Source organism: Ranitomeya imitator, chromosome 3, assembly GCF_032444005.1.
Source record: "Ranitomeya imitator isolate aRanImi1 chromosome 3, aRanImi1.pri, whole genome shotgun sequence".
Lineage (NCBI taxonomy): Eukaryota > Metazoa > Chordata > Amphibia > Anura > Dendrobatidae > Ranitomeya > Ranitomeya imitator.
The window spans coordinates 530,709,468-530,732,817 of NC_091284.1; the positions used below are offsets into that span (position 1 = coordinate 530,709,468).

The following is a 23,350-nucleotide window of genomic DNA, read 5'->3' on the forward strand; positions in this document are numbered from 1 at the left end:
AGTGACATCATTTTGGAAACTAGACCCCCCCCCCCCCCATGGAACTTATCTAGATATCTAGATATGTGGAGAGACTTTTACCCCCCAAGGGCTTCACAGAAGTTTATAACGTAAAGCAGTAAAATAAAAAAAATTAAAAATCATATTTTTTGTACAAAAATGATCTTTTCTCCCCTAATTTTAAATATTCACAAGGCTAACAGGACCCCAAAAGGCATTGGGTAATTTGTCCTGAGTATGCTGATACCCCATATGTGGGGGTAAACCACTGTTTGGGCGCATGGCAGAGCTCGCAAGGGAAGGAACGCCATTAGACTTTTTCAACGCAGAATTGGCTGGAATTGAGATCAGATGCCATATCGCATTTGGAGAGCCCCTGATAAGTCTAAACAGTGGAAACCCCCCATAAGTTACACCATTTTGGAAACTAGACACCCCCCCCCCCCCCATGGAACTTATCTAGATAGGTGGTGAGAACTTTGATCCCCAGGTGTTCCACAAACATGATCTTTTAGTCCCCATTTTTTTATTTTCCCAAGGGTAACAGAATAAATTGGACCCCAAAAGTTGTTGACCAATTTGTCCTGAGTACGCTGATACCCCATATGTGGGAGAAAACTACTGGAGGGCACACGTCGGGGCTCGGAAGGGAAGTAGTGACGTTTGGAATGCAGACTTTGATGAAATGGTCTGCAGGCGTCATGTCGCCTTTGGAAAGCTCCTGATTTGCTTAAACAGTGGAAACCCCCAAGCGACACCATTTTGGAAAGTAGACCCCCTAAGGAACTTATCTAGATGTGTGGTAAGGACTTTGAATCCCCAAGTGCTTCACAGAAGTTTATAATGCGGAGCCGTAAAAATAAAAAATAATTTTTTCCATAAAAATGATCTTTGCACCCCTAATTTTTTATTTTTCCAAGGATAGCAGGAGAAATTTGACCCCAAAAGTTGTTGTGCAATTTGTCCTGAGTACGACGATACCCCATATATGCAGGTAAAGCACTGTTTGGGCGCATGGGAGGGCTCGGAAAGGAAGGAGCGCTCGGAAAGGAAGGAGCGCCATTTGACTTTTCAATTCAAAATTGGCTGGAATTGAGATCCGATGCCATGTATGTTCTCCCCGTGTTTGCATGGGTTTCCTCCGGGTACTCCGGTTTCCTCCAACATTCCAAAGACATACTGATAAGGAATTTAGATTGTGAGCCCCATCGGGGACAGTGATGATAATGTGTGCAAAACTGTAAAGCGCTGCGGAATATGTTAGCGCTATATAAAAATAAAGATTATTATTATTATTTTTCCCTAACTAAGGGGGTGATAAAGGGGGTTTGATCTACTATTTATAGCGGGTTTTTATGTTTGGCAGCTGTCACACACTAAAAGACGCTTTTTATTGCAAAAAAATAGTTTTTGCATCACCACATTTTGAGAGCTATAATTTTTCCATATTTTGGACCACAGAGTCATGTGAGATTTTGTTTTTTGCGGGACGAGTTGACGTTTTTATTGGTGCCATTGGTACCAAGATCTCCATCTGCGCATGCACCACCCTGGAAGCCATTTTCCTGGACTCCACTGCATAGTAAACAATGCGGGGGCTCAGGACATTCACAAAATGTCGGAGACCCCACACCACAGGACACCAGCAGCGCCACTCTTGCCTCTGCCAACAGAGACCCTGCTACACTGCGGCCTACACCACCAAACACCAGCAGCAACCCTGGGACCCCGCTTCACTGCAGCCACCACCACCCGGTAAGCAATAAGATACCTGGATTGTAAGAAGCACCACCATTTTATTAAAAAGGTTTTTTTCCTATTTTTCTCATCAAAATGAGGGGTGCGTCTTATAATCCGCTGTGTCTTAAAACTGAGAAATACAGTAAATTTTCACCACTAAAGTATTGTTTTAGCCCCAAGTTTTTAATTTTTCTAAGGGCTAACAGAAAAAAAATTAGACCTCAGTTCATTGTAAAAATTCTTGTGATCCCGCCAATACCCTACTTTTCAGCCACAGTGCAAAGCTCAGAAGGGAAAAAGCACCATATTATAGTGTAGGTTTTACTGTTATGGTTTGAGGGGGCGATGACCCACTAGGATAGCCCCTGAGATGCCATACAGCAGACACAGCCCCCCCCCCCCCCCCCCCCATAGGTGACTATTTAACAAACTACACCAGTCAATTAATTCATCTAGGGGTGCAGTGATCACATTGACACCACATATGTGCCACAGAATTTTATTGTATTGGGAAGTGAAGAGAAAATAATTACATTTTTACTACCAACATTTTGTTTTAGCCCCAGATTTTATATTTTCACACTGGGAAATGGGTAAAAATGGTACCAAAATTTGTCCCACAATTTCTGCTCAATGTACAAATACCCCATATGCGGCGGTACAGTACTGCTTAGCTATACGCCAAGACTCGGGAGGGATAGAGTGCCATTTGCCTCCTGGAGCGCAAATTTTCCTTGAATAGTTTGCAGGCTCTATATACAGAGCCCCTAATTGCTAGAAAATCAGAATATTCCCCCCTCATGTGACCCCATTTTTTAAATTATACCCCTTTGGAAATGTATCTACAGGTGTAATGATGACTGACTCAATGGGTGTTTTCCAGAAACAAGAAGTAGTGGAGGCTGCCGAGTGAAAATGGGAAACAGTATGGCAGCTTCTTTTTTGAGGGACAAGATGATGTTTTCAGATATACTATTTTGATTTACATTTGTCGTCTTGATTGCGTTTTTTTCCCCTTTTGTTCATTGGTATGATGAAAACGCATCGGTTGTTAATGTGGCACCCCTAGGGGTATTTGCCACAAAAATAGTTACTGACAGTAAATACAAATACTAAAATAGCAAGACTGCACTACCACCTCCGGCCAGAAGGGGGAGCTCCAGAGACTCCCCTTGATCCATTCTGGTCTGAGTAAAGAACTGGCAGTTGGGCTAAGGAGTTGAAAGTGAGAGGTCATACAGCTGAATTTCTAACAGTCCTATGACGGTTTCCAGGCCCAAATCACCGGCCTGAGGAGAAGAGGGACAGAGAAAAAGGACATTGTGAGAACCGGGTAGCATTAATCACTACCCAGAACAGGCGCAAAGACGGATACCGGATCCGCGGCTGTATTCATTATATATAATACAGCAACCGGAAAAACGTGAGGTGATATCAGCTTCACTAGGGCCGGACGCAGCAACAGACACAGAGTTCAGCGGTACTCCCGGAGGGGGTAAGCCGATAAAAGGACTCGGGTTGTCCGTCGAACCAGGGCCCGGAGGGGACAGATTGGGCCGGCAGCCAGTTCACATACAGCAGCAGGGCCACACAGAAACTGCGTACAATAAGAGGCGAAGACTCCGGCAGGGTCAAAGTAACTCAGAGTTCCCATACAGACTCCGGTGACAGGACTGGATTGTAAATCCCTTTATGTTGAAGTAAACTGGTTAAACGTTTCAGTGCCTCAGTCTTTCATTTGGACAATAGCCATCTATCCAGGATCAGGATCATCACCGCTGGGAGAACCTGCTGCTGATCAAGTAAGTGCCTGTTCCCTCATGATACCCCTTACACTGTGCATTGCCTGAGGCCACAGCACCGGGTCAAGCCACCCGTGACATCCCCCTCAAGAGACAGACCCCATTGGTCCGGTGCTGGGTACCCCGGTCTCCTGGGCGTCACATTACTTATTATTATTTTTTTTTACAGTGTTCACTGAACGGGTTAACTAGAGTGGCAATTCAATGTGGCAGCTCGTTCCGGAAGTGGAGATACCAAAACGTGTACTTTTTTTGTTTGTTTTTTCTTACATAAAAATACAACTTTATTGGTACAATATACGGTGGGCTTTTTTTTCTGACTTTTACAGCTCTGATTGCTGTTATAAACCATTGAAATGAACGAGCATTCCAATGCCTTATAACTATCAGTGCTGTACTGACAAGTTCATGCTCTGCGCATGATCTAACCAACATCCTAGAACCTGGTGACCGGGATGCAATCATGACTATATCGGACCCCCACAATGATGTCGCAGGGGAGTCAATTGGAGGGCAGAGACGGCTCCCTTCCTCTGCCTTCTAAATGTTGTGACTGATATCAATCGCAGCATTTAGGGGGTTAGACTGCTGGGAGCGGTGCGGGCACCACTCCTGGCAGTGAGAGCCGGGTGTCAGCTGTGATATCAGCTGATCACCCAACGGCGATCACGCGCACAGCTTCTATGAGCGTAAAATCGACTGGACGTACCTAGCACGTCCAAGGTCGGGAAGAACTTCCCAACCATAACGTACTTGGTATGTCCAAGTTTTGGAAAGGCGTTAATAAATTGACCCATACGTTTGGCAAGCATAAACCAGTTTTGAGTGCTTAACAATAAGGTTTTGTCAACATTATTGCCCAGTAAAGCACAACATACATCCTTCTCAAAATCTACTCACCTTTCAGCAAGTGCCCAACTAGTGCAAAGTTGAAGTTAGAGTTGAAATTGAGGCCAACAAAATGGTCCATTTGTTTACAATGCCATTCTTCTAGAGGGTTGCGGATCTCCATAAAGACCTCTTCTGGACTCTAGCAGAATAAAATAAGAAAGCCCATTATGTAAGCACAATGTAAAAAATAAAACATTTTACTTTAAAACTGAAGATAAACTACAGATATAAAAAAACTCCATCATTTAAGATGCGAACCCTGACCTCTGCATTATTCTGGAAAATTGTGACTAGGGATTTGGATATGAACAAAAGACCTGAGTCTCAGTTCAATGTGCTGTCTGTTTCCTCCCCATAATTCTGTTTAACCCCCCACCACATCACTTCTACAAGAACTGTAGAAAGAAAAAAAAAATCTAAAATTACTAGTAGGGGTTAACTTGGTAATACTGTTTGGAGCTATATCTAGATATTAGCATTTTGGATTTTACCACATCTGTCAGAAAAACAGTATGGGTGATGGCTGTGCTTCTGCCTCAGCTTACAGCAGTCAAATACAGCCATTGATGACAGAAGGCAAACTTATGAGTCAGGGGAGATTATGGCCTTGTTTGGTTTGTGACAGATTTCAGGTCAAAGGCCGAACAGTAACATAAAAAGATATAGGTCATACAATTGTTGTAATGACATATGTCTTATCCCAGACCCCATCAAGTGTGCCAAATAAGCAAAGACTGCATGGTGTTTTTTTTTTTTTTTTACAATGGGGGAAGGGAAACACCAGAACACCTACTGCAGCACTTAAGGTTATGTGCACACGTTGCAGATTTTAAAGCGGATCCGCAACGTTTTTGGACGGAATTGCATCAAATCCGCAGTGTAGTGCTCAACCAATGTTAGTCAATGGGAACTCCAGAATTGGTGTGCACATGTTGTGAAAAAATCTGCATGGATTTGCAGCGTTTTATTTTCCGCAGCATGTCAATTCTTTTTGCGGATCTGCAGCGTTTCTGCACCCATTGACTTCCATTGAGTCAGTCAAATACACAGCAAAACCACAGGCGTAAAAAGTTTTGTGGTTTTAATGTGGATGTCCGTGCAAAAAAACGCTGCAGATAGCAAGGGGCGCGTGTCTGTGGGCGGGCGTCTGTGGGCAGGCATCGTCTGATGGGACTACTAGTCCTCTCCAGCTATGTCTGCTGTCACACAGAACAGTGACAGCATTAGCCGATGATGGGACAGTAGTAGTCCCATCATCCGGCTACTGTGTTGAATAATGAAAAAAAAAAAAAAAGACACCACACATACAGTACATACTCACCAAACAGCTAATCCCAGAGGCCCTCAATCGCCTGCAAAAAAATAAAAATAAATAATAAACCAATAGTATGCTCCCTGTTATGATGTAATCCATTTAATAACGACTGTCCTACGACGATCTCCCGTGTAGAGCTGTCACATCGGGAGATTTGACCGTTCTATAGGGGCTCAGGTGATACAGTGACCGGAGGTGATCCCTCCGCAGTGGATCACTCCGCCACCTAGAGGTCACCGGAGTTCATCCTGTCACTTGCGGCACCGCTGCGGGAGTATTATCTCCAGTCAGTGTATCATCGGAGGCCCCTGTAGAGCAGTCACATCTCCCGATGTCACTGTTCTACAGTGGGACAATCGTTATTAAATGGATTACATCGGAACAGGGAGTATCTGTGTTGGTTTATTATTTTATTTTTATTACAGGAGATTGAGGGCGTCCCATGGAATAGCTGGATAATAAAGATGGCAAACTGTTTAGTGCTTTATTTCATTAAAAACTTTATTCTGGATGTGTCTTTATTTAGCATGTACCAACTATAGGATTAGTAATGGATAAACGTCTTATTGACGCTGCTCCATTACTAAGCCGAACTTGATGTCACCTTACAATATAACAACCCCATTTTAATAGCCAGTAAAGGCTAAATATACAGCTGTGAGCTGATATTAATAGCCTGGTAAGCTCCATGGGTATTACCCCATTCCCAGGCTATAAACATCGGGCCTCAGTCACTGGCTTTCCCTCTCTGGTTTTGAAAACCGAGTGGGAGCCCACTCCAATTTCTTCCTTTTAAAAAAAAAACAAATTAAACAGATATTGCGTTTAAAGCTGGGGTCACACTTGCGAGAAACTCGCACGAGTCTTGCACCTCAATACCCGGCACTGCCGCCGGCACTCGAGACAGGAGTGTGCGGCTGCATGTATTTCTATGCAGCTGAACGCTCTAGTCCGAGCGCCGGCGGCAGTGCCGGTACTGAGGTGCGAGACTCGGGCCAGTTTCTCGCAAGTGTGACCCCGGCCTAATGCAGATTTTGTGTGTGTCTCTGTAACTATTTATGTACCATTTTATTATGTTCATTACTAAACATCGGGCTTGGTATTATATATCTATCGATAGAAAGATAGATCTATCGATAGATATAAGTATAGATATATCTATCGATAGATATAACCATCTATAGATATTCACTTATATTTGTTTTGTGTATGTACACATTATATTTGAACATGGTATGTGATGACATTATGGTATTCAATGTAGTATGTAAAAGAAGAGGTTGGACAAAAATGACATCACAATTTTTTTTTTTTGCTAAATAATAGATCTTTATTTAGCTTACAAAAACGCATACAAATCCGCACGAAAATCCACATAAAAATAGCATCAAATCCATGCGGATTTTTAACTGCGTTTTCTGCCAAGAGCAGGAATCTGCAAATAAAATTCCAAAGGCAAATCCACAACGTGTGCACATAGCCTATCAGTTGTTTGAATACGTTTTTTCCCCCCTTCTTAATTTCCTATTCTCTTGCATGTTTGTCACACTTAAATGTTTCAGATAACCAAACAAATTTAAATATTAGACAAAGAAAACACAAGTAAACACAAAAGAAGGAATTTTGGATCTCACCGTAAAATCTCTTTTTTGGAGCATTAATTGGGGGACACAAATAACCATGGGTGTATGCTGCTGTCGCCAGGAGGTGACACTAGGCAAATAAGAGATCTAGCTCCTCCTCAGCAGTATACACCAACGAACTGGCACAAAGCTCATTAGTTAGTGAAAAAAGCAGGAGAAGCAGCAAGAACTATATACAGGCCCAACAGAGGCTCCCACTCCCAACATAGGCACAAAAAAACTAAGGGTGGGTGCTGTGTCCCCCAATGAAGGCTGCAAGAAAGAAATTTTATGGTGAGTACCAAAAATCGCTTCATTGGGGGACACAAGTAACCATGGGATGTCCTAATGCAAGGGAGGGAACAGAATATCTTACTCAAATTAGGTCAGGCGACCGCTGCATGCAGTACCTTTCTACCTAGGTCAGCAAGGGCCGAGGCATAACTATGTACCCTACAGCAGAGGTCCCCAACCTTTTTTGCACCAGGGACCGGCTTTAAGCAAGACCAGTTTTCCATGGCCCGGTGGGGTGGGGGTGGGGCAGGGGCGGGGCTCTGGTCATATGGGGGTGGAGTTATGGAGGGGTGGAGCTTAGTGCATACTTATCATATAATTATGACATTTATAATGAGAATGTGATTCTCACACACACACACACATTCTCTCACACACAATCACACACACACATTCACACACACATTCTCACACACACATTCTCACACACACATTCTCACACACACATTCACACACCCCTCTCACCTCTCCTCGCACTCTCCCACAGCATCTCATTGCCTTCCTCTGACACAGCCGGTCGCTGAATGATGACGTCATCCAGCGGCGCGTCTGTGTGAGAGGAAGCAGGAAGACAGATCGCTGGGCAGTGGAGCTGCAGGGATTTCTCCCTGCCCGTCACAGCCACCCTGCAGGGGCTCCCCTCCACCTCTGCACTTGTTGGGAGCCGGCGCTCTGCAGCTTCTCTGTGCCGGCTGTCAGCTTGACAGTCGGCACAGAGAACAGCTGACTCCCTGACCGGGGGCGGCAGAATGCAGCCGCCGGGGGAGACACTGCGGACCGCCGAATGAGGCGGCCCGACTGCGCCCCCCTGCCGGCTGCGCCCCCCTAGATATGCCACTGGGCGTGTCAGTGAGGAGAGCCTGCCGCCCCACCCCGTCAGGAACACACCATGCTGCGCAGGAGGGCTGTGTCACTAAGACCCGCCTGACGCCCCGCCCCGTCCTGCATAATGTTCTCTGCCGGGAGCTGCGAGCTGTCACAGAGCGTGCTCTGACCAGGCGCAGGGCCACGAAGCTAGCTGTCAGCGGCGCCGCGGACCGGCTGAAAAACCCCAACGGCCCGGTCCTGGTCCGCGGACCGGCGGTTGGGGACCTCTGCCCTACAGAATCTTGCAAATGTATGACAAGATGACCAGGTAGCGGCCTTGCAAATCTGGGTTCCAGAAGCCTGGTGGGGAATGGCCCAGTAGGTCCCCACCACCTGAGTGTAGTGAACCCTCACACCCAAAAGAGGTGGCTTATCTTTGACACAATAAGCCTCCAGAATAGCTGAGCAGATCCAACGGGTGATGATAGACTTGGAGGCAGGGAGTCCTTTAATAATGACAAACAAGGAGAGAAATTTCTCGGAGATGGACTGGTGACGTATGGAATGGGGATACTACCTTAGGAAGGAAACAGGGCACTGGACGAAGGACCACCTTGTCGTGGTGAAAGACAATAAAAGGGGAGAAACAAGACAGACATTAATTCTGATCCTGTCCAATGGAAGTGATCGCAACTAAAAAGGCAACTTTTCAAGAGAGAAGAGAATATGAGCTATCCTGGAGGGGCTCGAAAGGTGATCCTGAAGAATGCTCAAAACTAGGTTAAGGTCCGACAGGTCCACGGGGAGACGATATGGTGGTAGACAAGCAACTCCCTGAAGGAAGGTTTGGACTACCTGGGGGCGAATGACCAAACATTGTTGAAACAGGATTGAGACCTGACCCTTGAGGGTACTAAGAGACAAATCTGACTGTATTCCTGATTGCCAAAACACCAGAATAGATGGAAGAGAAAAAGACATAGGAGCTGTGTGTCTATACTCACACCAGCGAAAAAAGGCCTTCCAAGAGTGATGAGTGAAGACAAGAGTTTTCTCGCACTGATCACAGTCTGAATGACCTGGGGAGAGAAGCTGCCTTCCTAAGAACTATGGCTTCAAGGGCCATGCCATTAAATTGAGAGACCCAGAATTCTAGTGGAAGAGGGGACCCTGATAAAGTAGGTCTGGACGGTCTGGTCGCCTCCAAGGAACATGTCTGCAGGCGTTGACTAGATCTACGTACCAAGCTCTTCTGGGCCTGTCTGGGGCCACCAGAATGATTGGAACTCCTTCCGCCTTGATCTTCTTGAGAAGTCTGGGGATCGGGCGAAGAGGTGGAAAAAGGTACTGAAGCTGAAACCGAGACCGTGGAATAACCAGGGCATTGTAATCGATCGCCAGGTGGTAGCGAGATCTGGTCACACACCGAGGAACCTTGTGATTCGTTATCTCCTCTAGCATGACAAACTCCGTGCCCCTCCCTGGTGGTTTATGTATGCCACGGGTGTGGCCTTGTCGGACTGAATTCTGACTGGTCGGTCAAACAGAAATTCCTGCCAGTGGTGTGGAGAGAGGTAGATGGCTCCAGTAGATTCATGGCGAGGAAGATTTCCCGAGAGTTCCAGCGACCCTGGATTATGTGTGATGAAGGAAGACTGCTCCCCATCTAAGGAGACTGGCGTCTGTCATGACAACTTGCCAGCGGAGAGGAAGGAATGATCTCCCGTTCTGAATGGAGGGGGAGAAACTCTACCATGACAGGGCCTGCCCCATTCGGAGAGGCAGGAGTATGGGGTGATCCAGGGAAGAAGTCTTCTTGTCCCAAGCCAACAGAAGGTCCAGCTGGAGTGGACGGGTATGGAATTGTGCGAATGGAACCGCTATCATCGCAGCAATCATCTTCCCTACTACTCTCATGCAGAGTCGAAGAGAGCAAAGGGATGGGCATCTTAGGAACTGAATTCCTAGACTGAATGCAGAAATCTGTTCCTCAGAAAACTCTGGAGTGGGCGGTATCGAACAACATGCCTAGGAAAACTAGGAGCTGGGTTGGGATTAGAGAGGATTTTGATGTGTTGATTACCAAGCCTAGACGAGCAAGCGTGTCCAGGGTGACCTGAAGGCTTTTGGAACAGTCTCAGAAGGACGGGTCCTTGATCAGTAGGTCGTCCAGGTAGGAAATGAATACTATCCTCTTGGAAAAAAAACAGGCCATGACAGTCGCTATAACCTCTGTAAACACTATGGGGGCAGTGGCCAGTCTGAAGGGGAAAGCTGTGAACTGATAGTGCTTCCTTTGGACCCCAAAGCACAGAAACTTCTGAGGCGTCGAGCAAATTGGGATGTGGAGATACGTGTCCTGAATGTCCACTGAACAGAGTAACTCCTTGGGCTCCGTGGAGGCAATTACTGAGCAGAGGGTTTCCATGTGGAAATGGCGGAGGTGTACCCGCTCATGTAGAAGCTTGAGATTCAGGATCGGCCGGAGTGAGCCATCCTTCTTTGAGACCACAAAAAGGTTAGAATAGAAACCTGAGAAGCGTTACTGGAAGGGGAACGGATATGATGACCCAAGGAGATAATCAATAGCTTTTAAGACGCCGGGAATCTGAGATGTGACCCTTGGAGGGCAGGACATGAAAATTGGTCTGCGTGGGAAAGAAAAAAATTATATACTATAACCTGGGGTAATGATTTCCCTGACCCGTCGACTACGGAGAGCCACTCGTCCTGAACAACAGAAGACGTCCACCCTCCCCGAGAGGATTTCCAGGTGGAGTGACGCGTCATGCTAAGGAGAATCTATTGAATTGAGCACGGGAGGATCTAGCAGAGCAACAGTTAGAGCACTATGTGGCTGCTTTGAAGAACGGCATCCTGGTGTCTTACCAGGCAAGAGACCGGTCTTGCTGAGAGAAGGTCCCGGAGGAGAACTGACAAAATGCACGAAACTGACGAGAATGTCTCCTTGTAAAAGGATGTTTGAGTTTGGGCTGGGGAAGGGAAGTACGCCTACCCCCAGTGGCTTCCGAGATGAGTTGATCCAGCCTAGATTCACAAAGACGTGAGCCGTGAAAGGGAAAATTGGTAAGGGACTTTTTGGACTTAGGGTCCCGCATTCAGGGCTTTGAGCCAGAGAATTTTGCACATGGCTACAATATTGCTGGTAACATGGGCAGAGCAGCTGGCGTCGTCTAGGGACGCGGCAAGCAAATCTTTACCCACGTGAGCTTTGTGATCCGCTAGATCAACCAGCTCATCTGGTGAGGCAGTTTAAAAAATGCCCTGCCGAAGACGGTTTGCCCAGGCAGAAATTAACATGGCTACCTAGGTGAAAACTAAGGCGGAGCAGAGAAAAGAGCCAGAGGCCTCAAAGACGGACATGGCTAGTGCTTCGATCTGTCAGTGGAGCCCTTGAGGGAAGAACTGTCCGGGAGAGATAGGACAGTCTTAGCGGACAGACTGGAGGTGCCACAGACAGGGATTCTACCCATTTGCTGAGGAAATCAGGCCCAAAGAGATATAAAATATCCAAATGCCTTCTGCCTGGGAAGCACTTTTCTGGGTGCTCTCACTGTTTGGCGAAGATACTTTGAAACTCTCTGATTGGCAAAACCCAGGGAGGGCGTTCAGCCATTTTGAATGAAACAAAGTGATCACGTGGGGGATTCTCCTATTGAGAGTCTGATTGATGGCCAATATAATACTAAAACTGACTAGCTTTACGCTGGTCGGTGGGTGTACACTGCTGAGGAGCAGCTAACTTTTCTTGCCTACTATCAGCATCCTAGGGTCAACAGCATACACCATTTATCACATGTTTGGGAAGCGGAGTTCAAATTTCCTAGTCACACGCAGGCCTAATTACTGCCACACCTGATATCAATCAAGAAATCAATTAAATAGGAACTGCCTGTCAAAAAGAAGGAGACCAAAAGATCCTCTACAGCTAGAGATGATGCAATCCCAAAAAAATTATGGAACAAATGAGAAAAAGTAATTGAGATCTGTCTGGAAAAGTTTATAAAGCCATTTCTCAAGCTTTGGGACTCCAGCGAACCATAGTGAGTGTGCCATTATTCACAAATGGCGAAAACAAGGAACAGTGGTGAACCTTGCCAGGGGTGGCCAGCAGACCAGAAGTACCCCAAGAGCAAAACGATCACTCATCCAAAAGGTCACAAAAGACCTCACAGCAACATCCAGAGAACTGCAGGCCACACTTGCCTCAGTTAATGTTAGTGTTCATGACTCCACCTTAAGAAAAAGACTGGGCAAAAATGGCCTGCATGGCTGAGTTCCAAGATGAAAACCACTGCTAAATAATAAAAACATAAAGGCTCATCTTAGTTTTGCCAGAAAACATCTTGATGATCCCCAAGATTTTGGGGAGAATACTCTGTGGACTGACCAGACAAAAGATGAACTTTTTGCAAGGTGTATGTCACATTAAATCTGGTGTAGAAGAAACAGAGAATTTCAGAAAATGAACATCATTCCAACAGTAAAATATGGTGGTGGTAGTGTCATGGACTGGGGCTGTTTTGTTTCTTCAGGACCTTGAAGACTTGCTGTGGTAAATGGAACCATAAATTCTGCTGTCTACCAAAAAATTCCGAAGGACAATGTCCAGCCATCTATTCCTGACCTCAAGCTGAAGCTATCTTGAGTTATGCAGCAGGACAATTATCCAAAACACCAGCAAGTCTTTTTCTGATTGTCTTTAGAAAAACAAAACTAAGACTTTGGCGTGGCCTAGTCCAAGTCCTGAACTTAATATGACTGAGATGTTGTGACATGACCTTAAAAAGGCCGTTTATGCTGGGAAACCCTCCAATGTGGCTGACTTACAACAATTCTGCAAAGATGAGTGGGCCAAAATTCCTAAGAAGCGTTGTAAAAGACTCATTGCCAGTTATCACCAACGCTTGATTGCAATTGTTGCTGTTAAGAGTGGCCCAACCAGTTTTTAGATTTAGAGGGCAATCACTTTTTCACACAGGGTCTTGTAGGTATGGATTTCTTTATCCCTTAATAATAAAGACCTTCATTTAAAAACTGCACTTTGTATTTACTTGTATTATCATTGCCTAATATTTAAATTTGTTTGGTGATCTGAAACATTAAAGTCTGAGAAACAATAGAAAAATCAGGAACGGGGCAACCACTTTTTCACACAACCGTATCTACCATTGAGATACCACATACACACTACATCACTGCACAATGCTTCATAAATCATTACTTTCCTATCCACATTGTACATTTTACGATAAATATAAATATCTATACCTAACACACACATATATGATCTTGTGATTGTGAGCCCTCGGAGGCAGGGTCCTCTCTCCTCCTGTACCAGTTGTGACTTGTATTGTTCAAGATTATTGTACCTGTTTTTATTATGTATACCCCTCCTCACATGTAAAGCGCCATGGAATAAATGGCGCTATAATAATAAATAATAATAATCTGCATATTCATGTAAATATGGCAAACAAAATAAAAACTTGCCATATGTAGCTGAACGTACAAAAAAACCCCGTATTTCTAAGATCATAAGATGCATTGTACTTTAAGACAAGATCCAGATTCAGAGAGGAGAAAATAGAATTATTCTTACCGTTAATTCGGTTTCTAGGCACCTTCCACGACGGCGCTAATTTGCATGAACGGGGAATCCTGCCTTTTTCTCCGATCTGAGCCCACCAAACATATGATCCTGTATGGACTGTGGTACAGTTCCCTCTTCAAGCCCCATGGTGTTACGAACAGCAGACACCAGGTCCTCAATATAATCCGAGGAGAAGAGGTATTTCCCCGTTCATGCAAATTAGCGCCGTCGTGGAAGGTGACTAGAGAAAATTAGAATCCCCATATTTCCTACTTAATGAAGTGGAGAGGTCAATGTCCCTCATTTTAATACAATAGGAAGGTAACAGATTTATTGTTAATGTATCTCTGCAGCATGTATTTTACTGCATACATATAAAGTTACAGCTTGCCCCTTATGTACAGTACAGTTTGTTCTCACACATAGCTCAGCTCCAGCAACACACACTCAGCCCAGTTACATCATCATTAGCATCATCATCAAAACACACAAACAAGAATATTTTGAAGATCCTTCCAGGCATGTGACCTGAAAGGTCCTTCAGCCATCTAGGAACTGTAGCATCCGTGCAGCCTTAGTGATGTGGAGGTCCTGGTAGCTTTCTCTCTTGCCCTGCCCCAATGAAATAGATTAGTACAGAAGGAGGAGAGCAGTTCTCTCCGTGATCTGGAAGGATGCAGTCAACGCTCTTCTTGACCATAGGAAGCTTCCTATGGACAATTAGATGCACACGACTTTTAGACAGATATTTTTTTCTGCTAAAAGTGCATTTTATAACAAAAAAATGGTAAATAGCTGACACACAAATGGCTATTCCTTCTGACGTACACTAACCACACACATGGCTGACTGAGGTGGTCATAAGAATGCAACAGTGTAAATCTTCGGTTACTTTTCCCCTTTAGGCCAGACAGAATTGGATGATGATTTGTTCCCTTGAAATATAATAAATTTATGTTAACTGTTCCATTTTATCCTTAATATATGTCAACAAAATGTCAGCCGAACATTAAAGGGGTTATCCACCTGCTTAGTCAACTTAAGGCCCCATAGAAAATAAAAACAATGGATACTTGCCTCCAGCAGTGGCATCAATCGAGCCATGTCGACACTGCTGTCTTTGGCGGGGTACATGACAATGTTGTGTCACCTGACCACTGCGGCCAATCACCGACAGCTGACTGGCTGAAGCCTTTACTATTTCATCAGAGTGGACATCTGCTTTGACAGACTATTGATGAGCTGCAGCCGACCCTTGCCTAGTCTATACAGTGAGTTCATCCAAAGTATAAAGCCACATTATAATGGGGTTGCCTCGTGACAGGCGTTAATGACATATCCCTGGGATATCCTGTAAATAGTCTAGTAGATGCGAGTCCAACCACTTGGACCCACCCCCATCACCAGAACAGGGTACCTCGCCGCCCTGAGAAGGATGCACATGTGCTGCTACAGTTACAGTCACAGTGGATGGGCACTAGATAGAACAGGGGCTTGGGACCCCCCTCCCCTCCTGTTAGGTTTGGCTCCCAGAGGTCGGACCCGCATTTGATTGACGTGTAAATATCTGCCCTGAGGCAACTCCTTTAAACTGTTCTCACCTGTGCTATGGCTTCTCATAACACAAGCCCAAATATTGTGTCAGATCTTTTGTGCAACTATACCAACATAGCCCAATAATTTTGACTGCTAGAATATCCCTGAGGCACTATTCTTGTTGTTAAAAGTGATGGAAACCTTATAACATCCCCTACCCGAATGATATAATTAAGACATGAGCACAGCCTTATGCTAATATTTTATATTCTCCTGAAAGAGAATCAAGTATTAAATGATTTACAGAAATATCATTAAAGTGCACCCAATCTCAAAACTGGCCAAATATGACTTGCCCAACAAAACTTGCTTTTATACAGAGTATTTTACTTACCTTGTCATTAAATACTCGAAGGCTGTCTAATGTGTGCAGGTTTTGTTCCAGAAGAGCTGTACCAGCCGAATACAAGTTAACTTCATCCAGCTGTAGTACTGCCATAGCCACCCAAAAGAGGGCTTTGTGCATAGGGGAATCCTAAGACGATGGTGAGAAATCAGTAACCAAATCTCCAGGAAAAAAAAGTCAAAATTACTATAATGGACTCCAGCCCAAATTACCTTCACAGTAAGTTACCATGAAGCCATGAGTGTGGGGGATGGGAATGGAGCAATAATGAGTGCATAAGTTGGTAGGTACAGCCTCAATGTTTTTCCACAAACTTGTGCATTCATTTGCCCCCACGGGTGGGCACAGCATTTGACAATCACAGAGTATGAAGTCATGAATTACAACTGAGAGGATGTAGGGGCAACTACTGGAGCTCTGCAAGTTTAGGCAGCAAAAGCCAATAAATTCAGGTGACTGATAATGATGAAAGTGGCACCATTTAATGCATTAATAACTACAAAACACAAACTAAACATTTGGGGAATCAATGAAAACAAAAATGATCTTTGCAGCTATTAGAGGTATAACTATAGGCTCTAAAATGAATCAGTGTTATAGAGTACCTACACCAGAGAGGAGAAGCTTACAAGGGCTCTGTGCTGATCACTAATGATGCTGTGAAAGACAAAATAGTTCTTCACTGAGCCGAATCTAAGTAAAGTCCTGTACTATTATTCCATACATACTCTACAGCAGTGGTGGGGAACCTCAGGCCCCCGGGCTGTTTATGGCCCTTGCAAACTTTTATCTGGCCCCCAGGCAGATAACCGGGGTCAGTAGTGCTTGGGCCGGCAGCTGTATTTTGAAGGCTGCTTGCTCTTTATGCTCTTCTTGCTCTGTGAGAACATGTATGTAATGTTCACTAGTGAACGCTGAAGCACATGCAATGAAAGATTATGTCCTGACACCATTGCCATGATTTACTTTGTGGGCAGAATTCGAGCTCGATTTGTACAGTCCGCAAATGATATTACAAATATCCAAATGGCCCTTGGTTTCCCACCACTGCTTTAATTGCTCCACTAATGAGCACCGTGGCACATGCAATGAAGGATTACATCCTGATGTTGGGCAAGGCCAGGACGCGCTCTGTGGGTGGAGTTAGCATGCTTTTTAATCCTGCACCTCTGAAGACAGCAGCCTCAGAATTTCCTATGTGATGTATAAGCTCCTGCTCCAGTCTCTCCTATGTGCTGTATATGCTCCTGATCCAGTCTCCTATGTGCTGTATATGCTCCTGATCCAGTCTGTCCTATGTGCTGTATATGCTCTTGATCCAGTCTCTCCTATGTGCTGTATATGCTCCTGCTCCAGTCTCTCCTATGTGCTGTATATGCTCCTGATCCAGTCTGTCCTATGTGCTGTATATGCTCTTGATCCAGTCTCTCCTATGTGCTGTATATGCTCCTGATCCAGTCTCCTATGTGCTGTATATGCTCCTGATCCAGTCTGTCCTATGTGCTGTATATGCTCTTGATCCAGTCTCTCCTATGTGCTGTATATGCTCCTGATCCAGTCTGTCCTATGTGCTGTATATGCTCCTGATCCAGTCTCTCCTATGTGCTGTATATGCTCCTGATCCAGTCTCCTATGTGCTGTATATGCTCTTGATCCAGTCTCTCCTATGTGCTGTATATGCTCCTGATCCAGTCTGTCCTATGTGCTGTATATGCTCTTGATCCAGTCTCTCCTATGTGCTGTATATGCTCCTGATCCAGTCTGTCCTATGTGCTGTATATGCTCCTGATCCAGTCTCTCCTATGTGCTGTATATGCTCCTGATCCAGTCTCTCCTATGTGCTGTATATGCTCCTGAACCAGTCTGTCCTATGTGCTGTATATGCTCTTGATCCAGTCTCTCCTATGTGCTGTATATGCTCCTGATCCAGTCTGTCCTATGTGCTGTATATGCTCTTGATTCAGTCTCTCCTATGTGCTGTATATGCTCCTGCTCCAGTCTCTCCTATGTGCTGTATATGCTCCTGCTCCAGTCTCTCCTATGTGCTGTATATGCTCTTGATCCAGTCTCTCCTATGTGCTGTATATGCTCCTGCTCCAGTCTCTCCTATGTGCTGTATATGCTCCTGATCCAGTCTCTCCTATGTGCTGTATATGCTCTTGATCCAGTCTCTCCTATGTGCTGTATATGCTCCTGATCCAGTCTCTCCTATGTGCTGTATATGCTCCTGATCCAGTCTCTCCTATGTGCTGTATATGCTCTTGCTCCAGTCTCTCCTATGTGCTGTATATGCTCCTGATCCAGTGTCTCCTATGTGCTGTATATGCTCCTGATCCAGTCTCTCCTATGTGCTGTATATGCTCCTGCTCCAGTCTCTCCTATGTGCTGTATATGCTCCTGATCCAGTCTCTCCTATGTGCTGTATATGCTCCTGATCCAGTCTCTCCTATGTGCTGTATATGCTCCTGATCCAGTCTCTCCTATGTGCTGTATATGCTCCTGATCCAGTCTCTCCTATGTGCTGTATATGCTCTTGCTCCAGTCTCTCCTGTGTGCTGTATATGCTCCTGATTCAGTCTCTCCTATGTGCTGTATATGCTCCTGATCCAGTCTCTCCTATGTGCTGTATATGCTCCAGATCCAGTCTCTCCTATGTGCTGTATATGCTCCTGATCCAGTCTCTCCTATGTGCTGTATATGCTCTTGCTCCAGTCTCTCCTGTGTGCTGTATATGCTCCTGATCCAGTCTCTCCTATGCGCTGTATATGCTCCTGATCCAGTCTCTCCTATGTGCTGTATATGCTCCTGCTCCAGTCTCTCCTATGTGCTGTATATGCTCCTGCTCCAGTCTCTCCTATGTGCTGTATATGCTCTTGCCTCAAGAGTCTGCTCCAGAGTCTCCTATGCGATATTTATACTGTAGCGATGAGCGAACATGCTCAGATAAGGTGTTACCTGAACACACTTGTGTGCTAACCGAATGCATTCAGTGAGCTTAAAAAATATGCTTGAGTCCCCGTGGCTGCATTTCTCGTGGCTGTTAAAGGGAACCTGTCACCCCGAAAATTGCGGGTGAGGTAAGCCCACCGGCATCAGGGGCTTATCTACAGCATTCTGTAATGCTGTAGATAAGCCCCCGATGTTACCTGAAAGGAGAAAAAGACGTTAGATTATACTTACCCAGGGGCGGTCCCGCTGCTGGTCAGGTCTGATGGGCGTCTCTGGTCCGCTGCGGCGCCTCCCATCTTCTTTGCATGACGTCCTCTTCTGACCTTCAGCCACGGCTCCGGCGCAGGCGTACTTTGTCTGCCCTGTTGAGGGCAGAGCAAAGTACTGCAGTGCGCAGGCGCCGAGCCTCTCTGACCTTTCCGGCGCCTGCGCACTGCAGTACTTTGTTGTGCCCTCAACAGAGCAGACAAAGTACGCCTGTGCCGGAGCCGTGGCTGAAGATCAGAAGAGGACGTCATGGAAAGAAGATGGGAGGCGCCGGAGTGGACCAGAGACGCCAATCCGACCTGACCAGCAGCGGGACCGCCCCTGGGTGAGTATAATCTAACGTCTTTTTCTCATCTTTCAGGTAACATCGGGGGCTTATCTACAGCATTACAGAATGCTGTAGATAAGCCCCTGATGCCGGTGGGCTTACCTCACCCGCGATTTTCGGGGTGACAGGTGCCCTTTAAGACAGCCGCAACATATGCAGATTTCTTGCTTCTTAGGAAATCCCTGTATGTGTTGCGGCTGTTACAGCCGCGAGACATGCAGCCGCGGGGACGCGAACATATTTTTCGAGCCTGCAGAAGATACTCTGTCAGCACACAAGCACGTTCACTCATCAGTAGTATACAGCAGTCTCAGTGTCCCCTGTGCAATGTATATACTGCACAAGTCCCACTGCTTGTGCAGTGTTACATAAGCAGTGATGAATTAACCCCTTTGACTAAACCAGCAGTGCAAAACTCCTATGTCCGGTACAACTTACTGCTGTGATCAGTTCTTTACAAAACTTATAGCAAAGAGTCAACTGCGCTCTAGACTAACACAAAAGTGGAAAGTTAGTTACGAGTAGCATCATCATCCATATCACCTAACATCACACTCCTCACCAAAGAGAAGCAGTTCCAGTTATCACATTATGGGTAAGGTAATTGTTTGGCCAAATATAGCAGGATCATTTTTAAGTTTATGATTTTGAACACCCCCTGAAATAAATATAAATAGGCAAATGGCCATTGGCAGGAAAAAGGTCCCTCTCCCCTGCTCTACAGGTATGCTCACACCTGCATATGGAAATCGAGCGCTGCCCAAATGTCCTGTGAGGATCCCAATACAAGAACGAACACTGTGGTATGAAAAGCCAAAAATGTTTACTTTCAGTAGTGTTGGTCAGATGCGGAAAGTAATCCAGTAATCCGGAACAGTAGACATGACTGGAGATAAATATTACTCCTATACAGCTCATACTACAGTCGTCCTGTTAGGACACCTCTTACCTTGTTTAGAAGCGGCTGTAGTTTGGTCAGTGCTATCACAGTGGCTTCTATTAAAACTTGGCTATTGTAATTATCAGGACCTTTTAAGCAGCTTTCCAGTCCCTAAAACAAATATAATTTCTTTTTATCAAATAAATACTTTACTTTTTAAATACTATTGTGATGCTTTGATTGCTTATACAATATACTTCATAACTTACATAGCACAATACAGTATCCCAGCCTCTCAGTGCTATACTAATAGGCATGGGTATACTGACAGACATCGGTACCCCGTGATTCCGCCACAGGGGAGCACTTTCCCTAAATAAATCCCCTCAGATGCGGTAGACACTGACAATGGCAAATGAGGGGTTAAATGGCTGTTTTCTCACTTATACTAGCAATTTCAGGAACATCCTGGCCATGTACATAACCAGGCTCCTGCAGTTGATCACACGATAACCAAGTCAGGTGATTATCATAATGTATGTATCTATTAGGGTATGTTTCCACGTTCAGGAAACGCTGCGTTTTTGATGCTGCGTTGAGCCGCAGCGTCAAAAACGCAGTGTCCAGATGTTACAGCATAGTGGAGGGGATTTAATGAAATCCCGTCTCCACTATGCAGTAAAACAGGGATTTTTGTGTTACTCACCGTAAAATCCTTTTCTCCGAGTCGTTCATTGGGGGACACAGGACTGTGGGTGTATGCTACTGCCGCCAGGAGGCTGACACTAAGTAGGTATAAAAAAAAAAAGTTAGCTCCTCCTCCATAGTATACACCTTGCCACTGGCCCTGACAGCTCCAGTTTGGTGCACAAGCAGTAGGAGATAGAGAAAACAAAACAGCATTAGAGCAAAGACAACATGTCTAGAATAATACTACAGTCTGAACAACCCCATAGACAAATAAAATGAATAGGGAGGGAGCTGTGTCCCCCAATGAACGACTCGGAGAAAAGGATTTTACGGTGAGTAACACAAAAATCCCTGTTTCTCCATCGTCTCATTGGGGGACACAGGACTGTGGGATGTCCCAAAGCAGTCCCAGGGTGGGAAGAAGACTCCCTGGAAGAAAACCCCTAGGCACTTACCGCCTATAGGTGTGATACCGCAGCCTGAAGAATTTTCCTTCCCAAACTTGCATCAGCAGAGGCCTGAGTGTGGATATTATAATGTTTAGAGAAAGTGTGCAGGCTGGACCAAGTGGCCGCTTTGCAAACCTGCTCTGCTGAACCTTGGTGCCGAAGCGCGCAGGAGGCCCCTACCGCCCGAGTAGAGTGTGCCCTGATCCCAGCCGGGATGGTTGCACCCTTGATACGGTAGGCCTCCTGAATAGTGGTTCTTATCCATCTGGCTAAGGTCGATCTAGAGGCTGCGAGTCCCTTTTTATGACCCGCAGGAAGAACGAACAGAACATCCGTCTTTCGAAAAGAAGCAGTCCGAGAAACGTATCTTCTCAGAGCTCTCACCAAATCTAGAGTATGGAGAGCTTTTTCCACCCGGTGTGTAGGCGCAGGACAAAAAGAAGGCAAGACAATATCCTCATTAATGTGGAATGAGGAGACTACTTTTGGCAGAAAAGAAGGAGCTGGTCTCAGCACCACCTTATCCTGATGAAATTGTAGAAACGGCGCCTGACAGGACAAGGCCGCTAATTCCGATACCCGCCTAATGGAAGTTATAGCTACCAGAAACAAAACCTTCCAAGAAAGGTACATTAAAGGAACGTCTTGGAGGGGCTCAAATGGAGGTTCCTGAAGAGCACTCAAGACCAAATTAAGGTCCCAAGCTTCTATCGGAGCTTTGTAAGGAGGGACTATATGAGAGACCCCCTGCAAAAAAGTTTTTACTTGCAGATTGGTAGCGATCCTGCACTGGAAAAGAACCGATAAGGCTGATATTTGCCTCCTAAGGGTACTTGGAGCGAGACCTGAGTCTAGACCAGATTGGAGAAAAGCTAGGACATTAGGAATGGAAGACCGAAGAGGAGGAAGACCCTTCATCCTGCACCATGAGAGAAAGACTTTCCAGGTGTGGTGGTAAATGCGTGCTGAAGCTGTCTTTCGAGCATTAACCATAGTTGAGGCTACTTTCTGAGAAAAACCGGCCTGGGTCAGAAGCCAAGATTCAACGGCCAAGCCGTCAAACGCAGGGCCTCTAAGTTCTGGTGGAATATCGGCCCCTGCGACAGAAGATCTGGCTGCATTGGTAGCTGCCAAGGAACCCCGACGATCAGCTGAACTAGGTCTTTGTACCATGACCTCCGAGGCCAATCTGGGGCGACTAGAATTGCTGGAACTCCCTCTAACTTGATCTTCCTGACGACCTTTGGAAGCAGCGCCAGAGGGGGAAACAGATATGGAAGACGAAATTGGTTCCAAGATAGGACTAGTGCGTCTACGGCAATTGCTCCTGGATCTCGAAACCGTGCAACGAACCTGGGTACTTTGGCATTTGACCCGGTGGCCATTAGATCCACGTCTGGGATTCCCCAGCGTAGACATATCTGCCGAAAAACATCGGGGTGAAGAGACCATTCCCCGGGCGCAAGACCCTGTCGGCTCAGAAAGTCCGCTGCCCAGTTCTACTTGCCCGGGATGTAAACTGCCGAGATCAAAGAGTGATTGTTCTCGGCCCAGCAGAGGACTTGCCCTACCTCGCGCATGGCTGATCTGCTGTGAGTGCCCCCCTGATGATTTACGTAGGCCACGGCCGTGGCATTGTCCGATTGGATCCGCACCGGGCGACCCGCCAGAAGATGGTGAAAGTGCTGCAAGGCCAGCCAAATTGCCCTCATCTCCAACAGATTGATTGGAAGGGTTGATTCCCTTGGGGACCAACGACC

General features: G+C 45.8%; 1 protein-coding gene across 7 annotated transcripts in view; it reads right to left on the minus strand.

Annotated features, from left to right (window-relative positions):
• Positions 1–23,350, minus strand: part of NF1 (neurofibromin 1) — a 399,313-nt gene that overhangs the window by 43,793 nt on the left and 332,170 nt on the right. For all 7 annotated transcript variants that reach the window (XM_069757802.1, XM_069757799.1, XM_069757798.1 and 4 more), the window contains 3 exons: positions 20,521–20,622; positions 16,016–16,156; positions 4,443–4,572 (listed from right to left, as the gene is read on the minus strand). In XM_069757802.1, the coding sequence (XP_069613903.1) occupies positions 4,443–4,572; positions 16,016–16,156; positions 20,521–20,622 (373 nt within the window). The remainder of the gene's footprint in view (positions 1–4,442; positions 4,573–16,015; positions 16,157–20,520; positions 20,623–23,350) is intronic.